At 36.2% G+C, this 14820-nt stretch overlaps 3 protein-coding genes across 3 annotated transcripts in view; 2 read left to right on the top strand and 1 right to left on the bottom strand.

Annotated features, from left to right (window-relative positions):
* Window positions 1–5661, top strand: part of LOC120327180 (tRNA (uracil-5-)-methyltransferase homolog A-like) — an 82745-nt gene extending 77084 nt beyond the window's left edge. The window contains exons 7-13 of the mRNA XM_039393614.2: window positions 1099–1306; window positions 2136–2360; window positions 3087–3225; window positions 3586–3732; window positions 4027–4160; window positions 4772–4860; window positions 5341–5661. Of these exons, the coding sequence (XP_039249548.2) occupies window positions 1099–1306; window positions 2136–2360; window positions 3087–3225; window positions 3586–3732; window positions 4027–4160; window positions 4772–4860; window positions 5341–5560 (1162 nt within the window). The 3' untranslated portion in view covers window positions 5561–5661. The remainder of the gene's footprint in view (window positions 1–1098; window positions 1307–2135; window positions 2361–3086; window positions 3226–3585; window positions 3733–4026; window positions 4161–4771; window positions 4861–5340) is intronic.
* LOC120326543 (uncharacterized) overlaps window positions 1–14820 on the bottom strand; it is a 116456-nt gene that overhangs the window by 89777 nt on the left and 11859 nt on the right. The gene's annotated exons all lie outside the window — the stretch shown is intronic.
* Window positions 9618–14078, top strand: LOC120334576 (uncharacterized). Its single transcript, XM_078111946.1, has 2 exons — window positions 9618–13726; window positions 13925–14078. The coding sequence occupies exon 1, from the start codon at window positions 9618–9620 to the stop codon at window positions 13125–13127; it is 3510 nt and encodes a 1169-aa protein (XP_077968072.1). The 3' UTR covers window positions 13128–13726; window positions 13925–14078.

Below are 14820 nucleotides of genomic sequence, written 5' to 3' on the forward strand. Positions count from 1 at the left end.
TTAAAAAACATTGATTTAAGGTAAATAGTGTTTTTCAAACTGTTTCATCATCACGACCTACTTGGCACGGCCACATTTTTCTTGCAACTCTTGAACCTAAAATAAAAAAAAATTTAATAATACAGAAAATATTTAATAATAATAGTAATAAAATTGACAATACCTTCGATGAGACTGATGGTCTTGCACATTCTAGCACGAAAGATCGAATCTTGGCTTTATTTCGGGATGGTGAGTCACAGTACGGGTTCGAAATCTTTAAATTTGATCAATGATTTGTTTTAACATGAGTTGGTGTCGAAAATGATTCTACCGCGACACCCTTTAAGTCCTTTCGCGATCCGAAGACTGGGGGTCTGGACACCTAGTTTGAAGAGCTCAGGATTAAAGTATCTTATATTATATTTGAGCTGGTAAAGGAAACTATACAATAATTGAAGGAGAAAATATTGAAAACAGTTATAGGACGCTTAACACCAGGGCCGGAGAGCTGGTTAGAAATCCTAAATCATAATGGCTTCGTCTCTAGCTCTAGTGCTTTATTTTTTGCCTCGGAGCTGGACTCCGGATCTACAACCATTGATGTTTTTTGGTATGACCACTGCCATGAAACATCAGCTCAAATTTTAAAATTAATCTTTTAAATTTCAGATATACAAATTCAACAAACTTATGAATTAATATTCATATAAGAATGAATGAAATATTAGAAAACTATGAATGTGAAAAAATTAGATGGCTAGGGCTGGAGCCACTAAAGTTTCTGGTAGCTCTGGCTCCAGCTCTATCACATATGGTAAGCTTGGCTTCAACTCCATCAAAATGTCACAGCTTCAGTTCAGCTCCCCAGCCCTGCTTAGTACCCATTCTCAATGGGAAATTGCTGTAATTAGATTGTTATGTTCTTCAAAATGTATTTTATTTCTTAATTTGGGCTTCCTTGTTGTTCTTTTTCAATTTATAGTACATTAATCATAGTTAATATCAAATTTTTTTCATAACTCTTCATTTTTGTTTTTAACATAAATAATATAATATAGTTTTGCACGAAGCCATTTACACTTTGTCTAAAAAACGATTTTCCATTTTCTGTATCAGAGACCAAACTTGTGCTGTAGAAGAAACTGATGGCATTATGATTTTACCCGACAAAATGAAGCAAATTGCTAAAAAGTTCCAAGAATTTATTAGATCTTCTGATAAAGATTGTTATAACCCTCAGACATATGAAGGCCATTGGAGGCAACTGACTGTAAAAACAACTTTATCTGGTGAAGCTATGGCAATTGTTATTACAAGCCAGAAGGTTGGTGAAATTTTCGAATTATTTGCTATTATTGAAACTTATTTGTTGGTGGGATAATTTTTGTTCTTTGTTCCATCAAATAGAATCACATATATTACTGATGGAGGAGTTGTAGTCGACCACTATGAGCTCAAAAAAGTAGTAGTTTCATTCATTTTTTTTATCAATATTCATAAATGGTATAATTAGTTGAAAAGATGAATGTGGGCAAATGCGCAAAACAATTCAATATTCGACTCAATTAGAAATTATTAATTATGTTCGATATTTTAAATCCTTGAATTTAAGTATTATTTTGAAATGTTTAAATTGAAAATATTATCAATTTTGAGCAATCAAAATCTCCTGGTATGGCCAAAGTGACCTTCATTTAATTTCTGAAAACTGAAAAAAGGGGAAAATAATAATGTATTCACCATTGTTGTCCATCTTGTTTTGGTCCTCGGTATGTGTAGGCTAATATTGACAGAGATTCAATGATAATTACAAACAATTTTAGGGGTACTCTCGTAGTGTGTGTACCGGGTTAGGGTTAGGCCATAATTTTATTCTGATTTTCCTTATTTTAGTTCTATTACAAGTTAGTGGACTGTCTGTGTTAGCCAAGTGAATATAGGGGGTATATTCACTTGGCCCATAGGTTTCAGTCCCTGTATACAACTTGATGTAAAGTAGGCAAACAAAATTAGTTACCTCCATATTGGTACACACACTTCTGGAGCGGCGTTTTAGGAACTTTATGCCAATATTAAATTATGTCAGTATGAACACAATGTCTCTTTCATATTATTCTCTGTCTTTAAACAAGACTTTATCTTCATTATCCAAGGATTTAATTGAAGAAGAAGAGATAAAAGAAAGAAATGCATTAAAAGAGCATTTCAAATCTGAACCTGAAAATCAACTGGTTTCGACACTTCTATATCAGTCTATACCCACACATAGAGGATCGGGAGAAGAAATAAAAGCACCTCAAGTTTTGTTTGGTAGTGGTTTTATTACGGAAGATCTACTTGGCTTGAAGTTTCGTATTTCTCCAGATGCATTTTTTCAGGTCTGCTTTACTGGAATAAGATAATATTTGATTTACATAAAGTTATCTGCCAATGGGTATATATTTGGCATGCACGATGGTTTGTAACATGACTTGAACTGAAATTTTGAATAAAATTATTTAAATATTACTGTGATTTTAAGGTATTTAACTTGTGACAGACCTTTTTGCATCAAATCTAATGGTGTGATACTGCCAATTTCTATTTTTTACTCAAGTCAATTATTATATATTAAATCGCGTTTTAAATTGTAAAGGAATTCAGATTTTTCATTCATTTAACATGAAGACTAAATACATAATAAAATCTAATGGCAACTTCTTGACAATACTGAAGTAGTCATTCATATTCATTAGCCTTCTTCAATAAATTTTAATATTCTCATAAATCACAAATAGTATCAATAATATAAACTTCTGTTTCTACATAGTTCTGAGACTATGACATAACGAGACTATGAATTCTTGAATTGAACAAAAAATGTGATAATTTTGACTTACTGTAGTAATGACTTTTGGCGCACCAAGATGTCACACATCCTGAACCATAACCTGGTACACATACCAATCACAACCAACACAATTATATTCTGAAAATTTGAGTTTGGATATGTAGTTATATTTCATCCAATTTAATACATAAAGGCAAGATGTAAGACTGAATGAGCACTTATTTAGGGCAGTTTATTGCATTGAAATGGCCAATATTAAAAATTATTTTTCCAGTGCAATACTCCTGCAGCCGAAGTTTTGTATACAAACATTGGTAAAATGCTTCAGCCTGGTTATGTTCAAGACTACAAAGAGACATTGGAAGAGAAAGATCAGAGTGAGCAAGGCATTGAGGAAGATATTAAGGATTCAGGTTCGTGTTTATGGTACTGTCTTTTTAAGAATAACTATTTTCCAATTGAAGTGGCTTATTATTCGGTAATTAACATAGTTTATACTTTATGAAACCAGCGATGGCATATGCATAAATTCATCGATCTGATTCAATTACCTGCCACCATATTTTTTGCAATAAAGATTGGCTCGTTTTTCCCATGATATGAATATATATAAATGAATACAGTAGAAACTCTACCTCGAAATTAATTCTTTCTGGTAGCCCTTTCGTAAGCAAAAAAATTGTCAGTTTATTACTGACAATAAAACAATGCTATTTCATTATTGATAATTTCCAATTGTATCATCAATTTAAGTAATAGAGTTGTATTCTTAGATATGAAGAATAATGTTATATTGTTCGATGTGTGTTGTGGAACTGGAACTATCGGATTATCGCTTGCATCGAAAGTTAAACACGTTGTTGGGATTGAGTTATGTCAACCTGCTGTTGATGATGCAAAGAAAAATGCTGAAATTAACGGTATTGTATAAATAAAAAAGTTGTTTTTAAATAACATTTTCCGCTCCCTATAACAAGTTAGATATAAGGGGCAAGGTCTCCTTTTTCATCCCAGATTAAAATAAAATTGAAGACTACTAACTCCGTGAGTTTTTTCGCTGTATCGCTTGAAGGTCAGCCCTCCAAAACCTAATAATTGGAAGAAGTAAAAACTGAATACTATTCTGATAAAACTGTATTGTATTCAATTTTTGTTTGTCCTATTTAAAATGTTCTACTAATTTTTATAACAAGTGAATGTTTGTTTCTACATAGATGTTAAAAATGTGGAATTTCATTGTGGAAAAGCAGAAGATCTTCTTCCACAATTAGTTAAAAAGTATTCAATCAATCATGAAAATGAAATTGTTGCAATAGTTGATCCCCCTCGCCCAGGATTACATACTAAGGTATGTTTTTATTACACTTCCTAAGCTGAGAGAATTCATTTGATCTAGTATATTTGTATTGGCTTGGTTAATTAAACATGTCTATATTCAGCGAATACTTACCGGTAGTTAATAGTTTTTTTTGCATATATTTTTTTAATACATGTGCTTTCCTTTCAACATGTGAATATTCTGATTCATTCTAATGAGATGTAAAAGTTAATAAATCAGATTTGAAAAAATAATGCTTTTTGAAAATAATCTCTATCAAAAATTCAGAGTGTCAAAATTTTTGTTTGCTTCTACAGGGGAATTATAGTTTTTAAGCGATGCCAAGTTTGACTGAGTGAATTTTGTTTACATCATAATTTTGTTGTAATACAGTTGCATTTAGAACTTTCATATTTGAAATTCGCAGCAAAGTGAATTCTAGTATATGAACTATCCGATTATGGGCAGACTCACTGGATGTCTTCATTATTTTTAATGGTCCACACTCATTTTTAAATTAGAGTTCAAGTATATGTTTACAATACATAGCATAAGAATTATCTCTGGTCTCTATCTGCTGACATCATTCTGAAACAGGTATTTAATAAAACATCCTAACTCTGGGGGTGTGTTGTTTTTAGGTGATTCAGTGTCTCAGAAAATGCCCAATCATACAGAAAATAATTTATGTTTCTTGCAATGCCAACTCTGCCAGCAATAATTTTATTGAGTAAGTATTTATTAGGAATTTCTAAAGAATTTCGGTATTTTGAGGTCTCATTTTATGAAATCTCACATAAATTAAATAGAGCTAATTTGTTTGTCACGCTGTGAAAACCATTATACGCAAGTCATAATATATGCATACCATGGCATTTATATGTGCAGAAAATTGTAGGCCCCAAGATACCTCTTTATAGTAGTCCTTCACCTTTTGTCTTGATTCATCATCTTCTATATATTAACCAAGGCTCTGGCCCGCAGCAAATTTATACCAGACTCTGATTCCAAATTCTGAACCATTCGAATCCAACCATCAATTCTTGTCGTAAATTTTGACTTTAATTTTAGAATTATTAGTCTGAAATATTGGCTTTGAAGATTTCAAAATATCTGCTATGACTCTCGATTCTGAGTTGTATGAAAATACAATTCTGGTTCTGACTTCACATCCCTGATATATTATAAATCATATTCTGTGTTTTACCAGCTTATGTAGGCCTGCGTCAAATCGAATGCCTGGGTTACCATTCCTACCATACTGTGCTCAACCAGTAGACTTGTTTCCTCAAACTCCACACTGCGAACTTATAGTTTATTTTAAACGGACAAGCGGTAAGCAGAAATCTGTGGATGACGATTCAAAAGCAGAGGAAGCAAATCCGCCTGAAGTCCTGACAACTATTGATGATTCTTCTGTGGCGTCTTAGTTCCAGCGTAATCTGGTACCTGTATCAATCAATCAATCAAGTTTATTTTTTTCCAACCAGTAAAAAATAAATAAATAGCACAGGCACAAATTACAAGAAAATAGTACACAATTTTACTGGGGAAGGGAAGTGGCGGGGAACCAAAAGTGGTTATCGAGCAGCGACACCCGAAGTACCACTGTTATTATTGGATTATTATTGAACAATAAATAAGGTGAACACTGAACACAATAAATAAAGTGAACACTAAAAACAAATACGTTAAGCTATTGTTTACAGGGGGGGGCAATTCTTTTTATAATTTGAAGTTGGTGCCAAATGTGCTTATGCTTGTACATGGAATTTCCACCCAAACCGACACAGACCCTGTAGTTGGTCTGTAATTGAAACACTGAAATAAAATGCCAAGTTCCAGTATCTTTTAATACATAGATGTAAGTATTATGGGATTGTAGAAGCCAACAATTCAATACAAGGTGTGTCCACTCACAGAGTGTTACATCGAGAATCGCATTCACTTGATTTTTGTATTGACTTAAACATTGCGTCTGTTTAACTTGTGTAGTAATTTATTTGTTATTGTTGACGCCGTAATTTCCCTTGATTGACAGTGTGCTTCTACACACTTTGTTACGAAACAATTGAGAGAGTCTTCGTGGCAATTGCTTGCCCAGACATGTCTCGCTTAGACATGGATAGTTTCGGTAATTTGCTTTAGATAGCGCTTTACTTTTGCAGAGAATGGCGCTCGTTTCGTTGTAATTTGTAAATAAGTTAATTAAACTTGTTCAGCGACTTTGGCTTTCTGTTTTGACTATAGGACGATTAAATAATGTAGATTATGGCTGCCCACATAGGCCTAGTTAAGGATATTTTATGAACATTAAATGGCCTTTTGTGATTGATTTTACAGTTATAGTTTATTTAATTGATTTGTTCGGATTTCATTGACGAATGATTTCATGTTCAACTTATGATAATTTAAGCCTGGAATAGCAGACAAATTCGGTATGTTATAATTTGTAACTCTTTCTGATTTGAAGGCTGCAAGTTATTCAATAGTAATATGGTTCGACTTAATAATTAACTATGTTTGATAATTGTGTTCATAAATTTGAGTAGGCTTTCTAAAGGCCGAATTGTGTATGGTTATTTATTTATTGCAAGTATTTTGTATTGATTTGTTGTTTTTACGTTTGTATTAAGATAACCGTGTCAACTGTATACTTCGAGTTGTGTGATTTTCTGGATTGAGGATACAAACTTGGGGCTTGAAAGACCGCGTTATTGAACTGTTAATAAATATCTAGTGTGCAGTCGGTGTCGTCCAGGTCACAAAGAACGGCTGTTACATTAAAGTTATCGAATTTCCGCAAATAAAGTTATCAAATTTATGCAAATAAAGTCATCTGATTTGCATAACTAAAGTATCGTCGAATGCCGGCAGGAGTTCGGTAAATCGTCAAAATTGAAGAAATCATCCTAGTGTTGAACATTTAAACTTTTGTGTTTCATGTTTGATGAGCACTGTTATTGTACATTATGGATGCGCAATCTGTTTCGAAATCAAATTTAGAAGAGTTACGTGCTCGTATAAAGGAATTATATCAAGATGCTGAGAGACTTATGTCAGACTACAAAAATCGAGATTTGTTGAAATTGAAAAGTGCTGACATTGACAAACGGTTCACCGAGTATTCAAATGCTCATGAAATTCATGTGAGTACTTTACGTTCTGAAGAAGATCGGAGAAATGTCAGCGAATTTTTCCAGTGCGAACTGCGCGAGTTTCAAGAATTTAATGTGCACTTACGTGATTGGTTCAAAAAGAGTGACGCTGATGGTCATATCATCGACACATAGCCCTAAAGCACGTTCTATAATTTCTGGGAAAAGTTCCCGTCGTTCATGTGCCAGTTCAAGTTCGAGTACTAAACGTACAGAAGCCATTGCCATTAGAGAACTTGCTCATGCTAGTATTTGGCAGCAAGTAGAAAAGGATGCCGCAAAAAAGCGAGAAATTGATGCGAAAATGGCAGCAGAGAAAATGAAATTAGATGCCCAAATTGAAGCTGAAAGGCTGGAACGTGAAGCTACAGAAAATGCTAAAAAGCTGGAACGTGAGGCTATAGAAAAAGCTGAAAAGGTGAAACGCGATGCTGAAATAAGAGCTAGACAAATTGAAGAAGATGCTCAAAGTGGAACAAAGCGTTTGGAATTGAAGCATGCATATGAATCGGCCTGTATAGCTGCCGATGTATGGGAAAATGCTTCGCAGGGAGGTGAAGGTATGTCATTATATGAAAATATGTCTCGTTCACATTCACCTAATCAAAACCAAGAAGTATCAGTGAATGAAATAGGAGTGCCGGTATCGAAGCCTCCTGATGTGAGACCTAAATTGCCAGCATCAGATTTGTTATCACAATCTCGAGTCAGAATAGAAAATCCTGTACTAAATGTTAGAAGACCAGTTTCTACTGTTAATATGCGAGATGCCATGAATAGACCTGATCAGTATGAATCATTGAACCGACCTCCGTACACAGAAGCACATATCCCGCAACAAAGAAGCACGCATGATCAATCGTCACCGAATGTGGAAAGTTTATTGGGCAATATGGCATCTATGTTGCAAGACGGAATTGATAGACCTCGACCTGAATTATTGCATTTTAGTGGAATAGAGACTGAATATGTCCGGTTTACCACTAACTTCAACTTAAATATTGATAGAAGAGTACATGATACAAGTACAAAGTTGTCATATTTGGTACAATACTGCGAAGGTGATGCGAGGGAACTGATTATGCACTGTACAATGTTGCCACCCGATGAAGGTTATAAAGAGGCATGCGATTTGCTCAGAAAGACATACGGTCGACCAATGCTTGTGGCTAGAAAATATTCAGAAAAGTTGACTAAAGGACCATGGTTGAAACCTGGAGATAACGAAGGTTTGTTACGTCTTTCTCAAACATTAGAAGAATGTTTAGTCACTTTGACTCATTTGAAATATTTTGGGGATTTGGATAGTTTTGATACTATTTTGTCCATCGTATTACGACTTCCTCTCAAGTTGCAGAACAACTGGGAAGAATCAGTGGCAGAATTAGATGGACAAGATAGAGAAGTGAGATTTAAAGATCTTGTTCGATTTATGAAGAAAAAGGCTGCGGCTGCAAATACGCCTTATGGAAAAGCCTTGAGAGCTCGAAGGGAGCAAGAACAGCAATATCGTTTACGATTTCAATCATCGAATAGGCGAAAGATTCACGCTCATTCAACTGCTGTGAATTCAGCTGTTGACAGCAGTGTTACCAGTGGAAAACATATTGAAAAGGGAAGAGATGTCTGTCCTGACTGTTTGAAGACGTCACACAAACTTGTTGACTGTTACAAATTCCTGCAGAAGTCACACGGTGACCGCTTGAAGATTGTTAGAAAGGCAAGATTGTGCGATAATTGTTTTGTATATGGTCATATGTCGAGAAATTGTCGTAAACCACCTGCTTGTACTGTTGACGGGTGTAGGTTGAAACATAATACTTTATTGCACAGAAGAGAACAAGAGACATGTACCCAGACAGAAAATGCTGCTGGTATAAATGAGTCAAAAGTTGAAACATATGCGACTTCAAAAAGCTCAGCAGGATGTTTTTTGAATATTGTCCCGGTCAAGATCTGCGCCAACAGGAGAGAAATAGAAACATATGCATTTCTAGATGAAGGTTCTACTGCCTGCTTGTGTGATAAGCGACTTCTTGATCTATTGAAGTTGAGGGGCAAGAAAACGCAGTTTTCGTTGACAACTGTGAATGCGGTACCAACATCACAAGATGGTTATGCGGTTGATTTTACTGTAAAATCACTTGATGGTAGAGAAAGTGTTGATTTATCTCATGTGCTAACTGTTGATAGACTGCCTGTTAAAGCTAATGAAGCACAATTTGATGTACGAAGTTAAGCACATTTGAAGGGATTGAAGATTCCTACTCTGCCTTGTAAAGACGTGATGTTGATGATTGGGGTAAATGTCCCTAAAGTGTTTTGGACAATGGATGAAAAACGAGGGAAACACAATGAACCTTCGGCGAAGAAATCCATTTTAGGATGGTCATTGGTTGGACCAGCTTTATCTCACGAGAGAAACAGTGATGTTCACATTCATTGCGTTCAAGTGCAAGAGCAAGACTTGCTGAGCCAGCAAATCAAATGTTTGTGGGAAAGTGATTTTAAAGACGCTTCACTGTCGCCTATTCCATCAATGTCCAAGGAAGACAAATACGCATTGCAATTGATGGAAGATTCAGTTGAGATCGTGGACGGACATTATCAGTTACCATTGCCATGGAAGCCAGGATGTCCTGATTTGCCAGACAATCGAAGTGTTGCGATGAAACGCTTAAAGTACATTGAACGAAAATTGAAGAGTGATCCGGTTTTGAAAAAGAAGTACTGTGATACTATGGAGAAATATATTAGTCTTGGATTTGCAAAACGTATCCCGAATGAATATAAAGTTGGCCGTAAAGGTGCAGTTTGGTACTTGCCTCATCACCCTGTGTTTTCTGAACAAAAGCCAGGCAAGGTACGCGTTGTCTTTGACGCTGCATCACGTTGTATGAATACTTCCTTGAATGACCAACTATTGAGAGGCCCGGATTCGGCAAATTCTCTACTTGGAACTCTTCTCCGCTTTAGACAACACGAAATAGCTATTGTGGCTGACATCGAAGCAATGTTCCATCAGGTGAAAGTACACCCGAAGGATTGGAATGTATTGCGATTTATGTGGTGGCCTGGAGGTGATTTGTCACAAGATCCATCAGAATATTTTATGGTCAGGCACATATTTGGTAGCGTCTCATCTCCATTTTGTGCTAATTGGAGTTTGAAAAAGACGGCTCAAGATCACCAAGATGAATTTGACGAAAAGGTTGTCAAAGGAGTTGAGCGAAATTTTTATGTTGATGATTACCTGAATGGCTCATCTACTGTAGACCAGGGAATTCATATTGTTCGAGAAACGAATAAATTGCTGGAGAAAAAAGGATTTCATCTAGCAAAGTGGAAAAGTTCCAATCCTGAAGTTCTGTCAGAGATTCCTGCTAAAGACAGAGCAGACACTGCGTCAAGTGTAAACTTAATACCTGAAAAGATCGATCGAGTACTCGGAATAAAGTGGAATATCCAAGAAGATTGTTTTGGATTTGATGTTAATGTGAAATCAAAACCCGCAACAAAACGAGGGATTTTGTCTGTACTCAGTTCGATATTTGACCCGATGGGAATAGTGGCACCTGTAATACTAAAGGCAAGGATATTGATGCAGCAGTTATGTCGAAATAATTATGAATGGGACGATGAAATATCGAATAGTGAAAATATATTGTGGAACAGATGGCTCGAAGATATTCCCGGACTTGAGAATATATTCATGCAAAGATGTTTTGCGCCGTCTGGTTTTGGCAATATTGTGACTCGTCAAATACACCATTTTGCAGATGGCTCTGCAGTTGCCTATGGAACTGTATCGTATTTGCGACTAATCAATGAAGATGGGAAGATTCATGTTGCGTTTCTTTTAGGAAAAGCTCGACTTGCACCCATCAAAACTGTTTCAATACCACGACTGGAGTTGACTGCTGCCGCTCTTGCAGTCAAATTAGATTTATTCCTGAGACGTGAATTGGACTTCGAAGAAATAGAGTCGATGTTTTGGACAGACTCAACTTCCGTGCTTTTGAGTATTAATAATACATCACGAAGATTTCCAACATTTGTGGCAAATCGACTTGCAAAGATTGAAGAGGGATCGAATGCTTTGCAGTGGAGATATGTACCTACAGATTTGAATCCGGCAGACGATGCATCCAGAGGGTTGTCGGTACAATCGTTGATGGATGAACGATGGCTGAAGGGACCATCATTTCTCCAAGAGCAAGAGGAATATTGGCCTAAACCGCCAGTACAGTTACCTGAGCTTCCTGATGAATTTGTAAGATGCAAGCCACGAGTTGTTGCGAATTATGTTTCTGAGTTTGTTTTGAAGCCATTGGATAAATTCATTTCATATTTCTCAACATGGTATAAATTGAAAAAGGCAAGTGCATGGATGATTCGATTCAAAGAATACCTTCATAAGAAGAAGAAGAAATATAAGTGCAATGAGAAACTTGAAGTTGAAGAATTGCGAGTTGCTGGAGACGACATTTTGAAATACATACAGAGACAAGAATTTGGCGAAGTTATTGATGCCTTGCTGAACGACAATCATAGAAGTACAACTGGGAAACAAGTACTGAAGAGATTGAAGATTGCAAATTTTCTGCATAAACTCAATCCGATTGTGAAAGATGGCTTCATCAGAGTTGGTGGGAGATTGAGAAATGCACCGGTTGATTTCGATGTTAAACATCCGATTATACTTCCACATAAACATCATGTAACTGAGATGATTATAAGAGAACATCATGTATCTACACATCATTCTGGTATGGGGAGTACATGGACTTCTCTGAGACAACGATTTTGGATCGTTAAAGGAGGCGCTATGGTGAAATCTGTTATCAGAAAATGCATGTTTTGTCGAAGAAGAAGTTCACCTGTGAGTAAACAGATTATGGCAGATCTTCCGAAAGAAAGAGTCACACCAGGTGAAAGACCATTTACCTATGTTGGAGTGGATTACTTCGGACATTTTCTTGTAAAGCAAGGACGAAGTACTGTCAAGAGGTGGGGCTGTATATTTACATGCATGACAACTCGTGCCGTACACTTGGAAGTTGCATACTCGATGGATGCAGATTCATTCATAAATGCGTTAAGAAGATTTATTGCACGTAGAAGTAGACCATTCAAGTTCATCTGTGACAACGGTAGTAACTTCGTTGCAGCAAATAAAATCCTACGTAAAGAAATAGAAGTTTGGAATTCAAGCAAAGTTGGACAATTTTTGCGTCGGGAGAATATTAAATTCCAATTCAATCCACCTACTGCTTCTAATTTTGGAGGATGTTACGAAAGATTAATTCGATCCGTTCGAAAGATTTTGGTTGCTCTCTTACACGATCAGTTGGTGTCAGATGAAGCTTTGGCTACTATTTTTTGTGAAGTGGAATCACAGTTGAATTCCAGACCCATCACTCCAATAAGTTTCGATCCGAAAGATGATGAGCCACTCACTCCAAATCACTTGCTATTACTGAATCCTACAAGTAATTTACCTCCTGGCATATTCGACAAAAAGGACTGTTACACTCGACGAAGATGGCGACAAATTCAGTATTTAGCTGATCAGTTTTGGATCAGATGGACCAAAGAATACTTACCCACACTTCAGACACGACAGAAATGGACCTCTAAAGAACGTAATATGGAAGTTGGTGATATTGTACTACTTGTAGACAATACTATACCCAGGGGGAAGTGGCAGACTGGACGTGTTATGGAAACTACACCTGATAAACTTGGAGCTGTGCGTCAAGTTACTGTGAAGACATCCAGGGGTTTATTGAGAAGGCCAATTGCAAAGTTGTGCTTGATTCATAGAGTTAATGAGTAAAATGTTTTCAAGTGTGTGATATCCTCGATGTAAGAAATTTGTGAGTAAGATGTTTTCACTGGGTTCCAACATCTGGCTGGGGGAATGTTACATCGAGAATCGCATTCACTTGATTTTTGTATTGACTTAAACATTGCGTCTGTTTAACTTGTGTAGTAATTTATTTGTTATTGTTGACGCCGTAATTTCCCTTGATTGACAGTGTGCTTCTACACACTTTGTTACGAAACAATTGAGAGAGTCTTCGTGGCAATTGCTTGCCCAGACATGTCTCGCTTAGACATGGATAGTTTCGGTAATTTGCTTTAGATAGCGCTTTACTTTTGCAGAGAATGGCGCTCGTTTCGTTGTAATTTGTAAATAAGTTAATTAAACTTGTTCAGCGACTTTGGCTTTCTGTTTTGACTATAGGACGATTAAATAATGTAGATTATGGCTGCCCACATAGGCCTAGTTAAGGATATTTTATGAACATTAAATGGCCTTTTGTGATTGATTTTACAGTTATAGTTTATTTAATTGATTTGTTCGGATTTCATTGACGAATGATTTCATGTTCAACTTATGATAATTTAAGCCTGGAATAGCAGACAAATTCGGTATGTTATAATTTGTAACTCTTTCTGATTTGAAGGCTGCAAGTTATTCAATAGTAATATGGTTCGACTTAATAATTAACTATGTTTGATAATTGTGTTCATAAATTTGAGTAGGCTTTCTAAAGGCCGAATTGTGTATGGTTATTTATTTATTGCAAGTATTTTGTATTGATTTGTTGTTTTTACGTTTGTATTAAGATAACCGTGTCAACTGTATACTTCGAGTTGTGTGATTTTCTGGATTGAGGATACAAACTTGGGGCTTGAAAGACCGCGTTATTGAACTGTTAATAAATATCTAGTGTGCAGTCGGTGTCGTCCAGGTCACAAAGAACGGCTGTTACACAGAGGATCTACTCATACTTAGAGCATCTACCTTCTTCAGTTCTGTAGTGTCTACCGTGTCCATTATTCCATTGGTGAGGTGTTGGGTTTAAGAGATTGAACGCTCCATAGCCAGATTTCCATCGAACTTTCAAAGACCGCTGAACTTTGGTGAACTGGGTATTTTTCCACATTTACTTTGTGTTGTCATGGTTAGTTAATCAATATTTTTCCATTTACAACTTGATTATGCTGCACTCGGATGTTGAAAACGCATTACCTGAGTTGCAATGCGTTTTCGAGAATTCCGGACAAGATGGTGAAGACAGATTTGATTTGTGATATCATCTGTTTCGTGACTTATTCTGCCAAAATGTGTCGGTTTGGGTGGAAATTCCATGTACAAGCATAAGCACATTTGGCACCAAGAGAGCTTTCTATATATATTTTTATAATTTCTTGGCTTCGACGTATGCGGCATGCGCCCGTTTCAAATAAAGTCGTTTACACGCAAAGCGTGGCGCCCAGCGGTGGCGCTTCAGTTTGTTTTTTGTGCCCTTTGTCGATTGCCTTCTGATGCGGTTTTGCCTTAGGCTAAAATGTTTATCGGCAAGTGTTGTATCCGAACTAGGTTGTACCGCGGCCATCTGTACTCTACGGTGAATGTCAAATGGGTGAATGTGTCTTAAGTTTGTTTAGAACCAGTGATGTTGGCATTTTTGGATTGTACGGGCAATATGGATACCGGTATAATGTGCTTTCGAGCGGTC

The sequence above is a fragment of the Styela clava genome, chromosome 4 (genome assembly GCF_964204865.1).
Source record: "Styela clava chromosome 4, kaStyClav1.hap1.2, whole genome shotgun sequence".
Lineage (NCBI taxonomy): Eukaryota > Metazoa > Chordata > Ascidiacea > Stolidobranchia > Styelidae > Styela > Styela clava.

What these genes read in the sequence shown, in the direction of transcription:
- LOC120334576 (XM_078111946.1), top strand. Translation starts at nt 9,618, where the DNA reads ATGGATGAAAAACGAGGGAAACACAATGAACCTTCGGCGAAGAAATCC.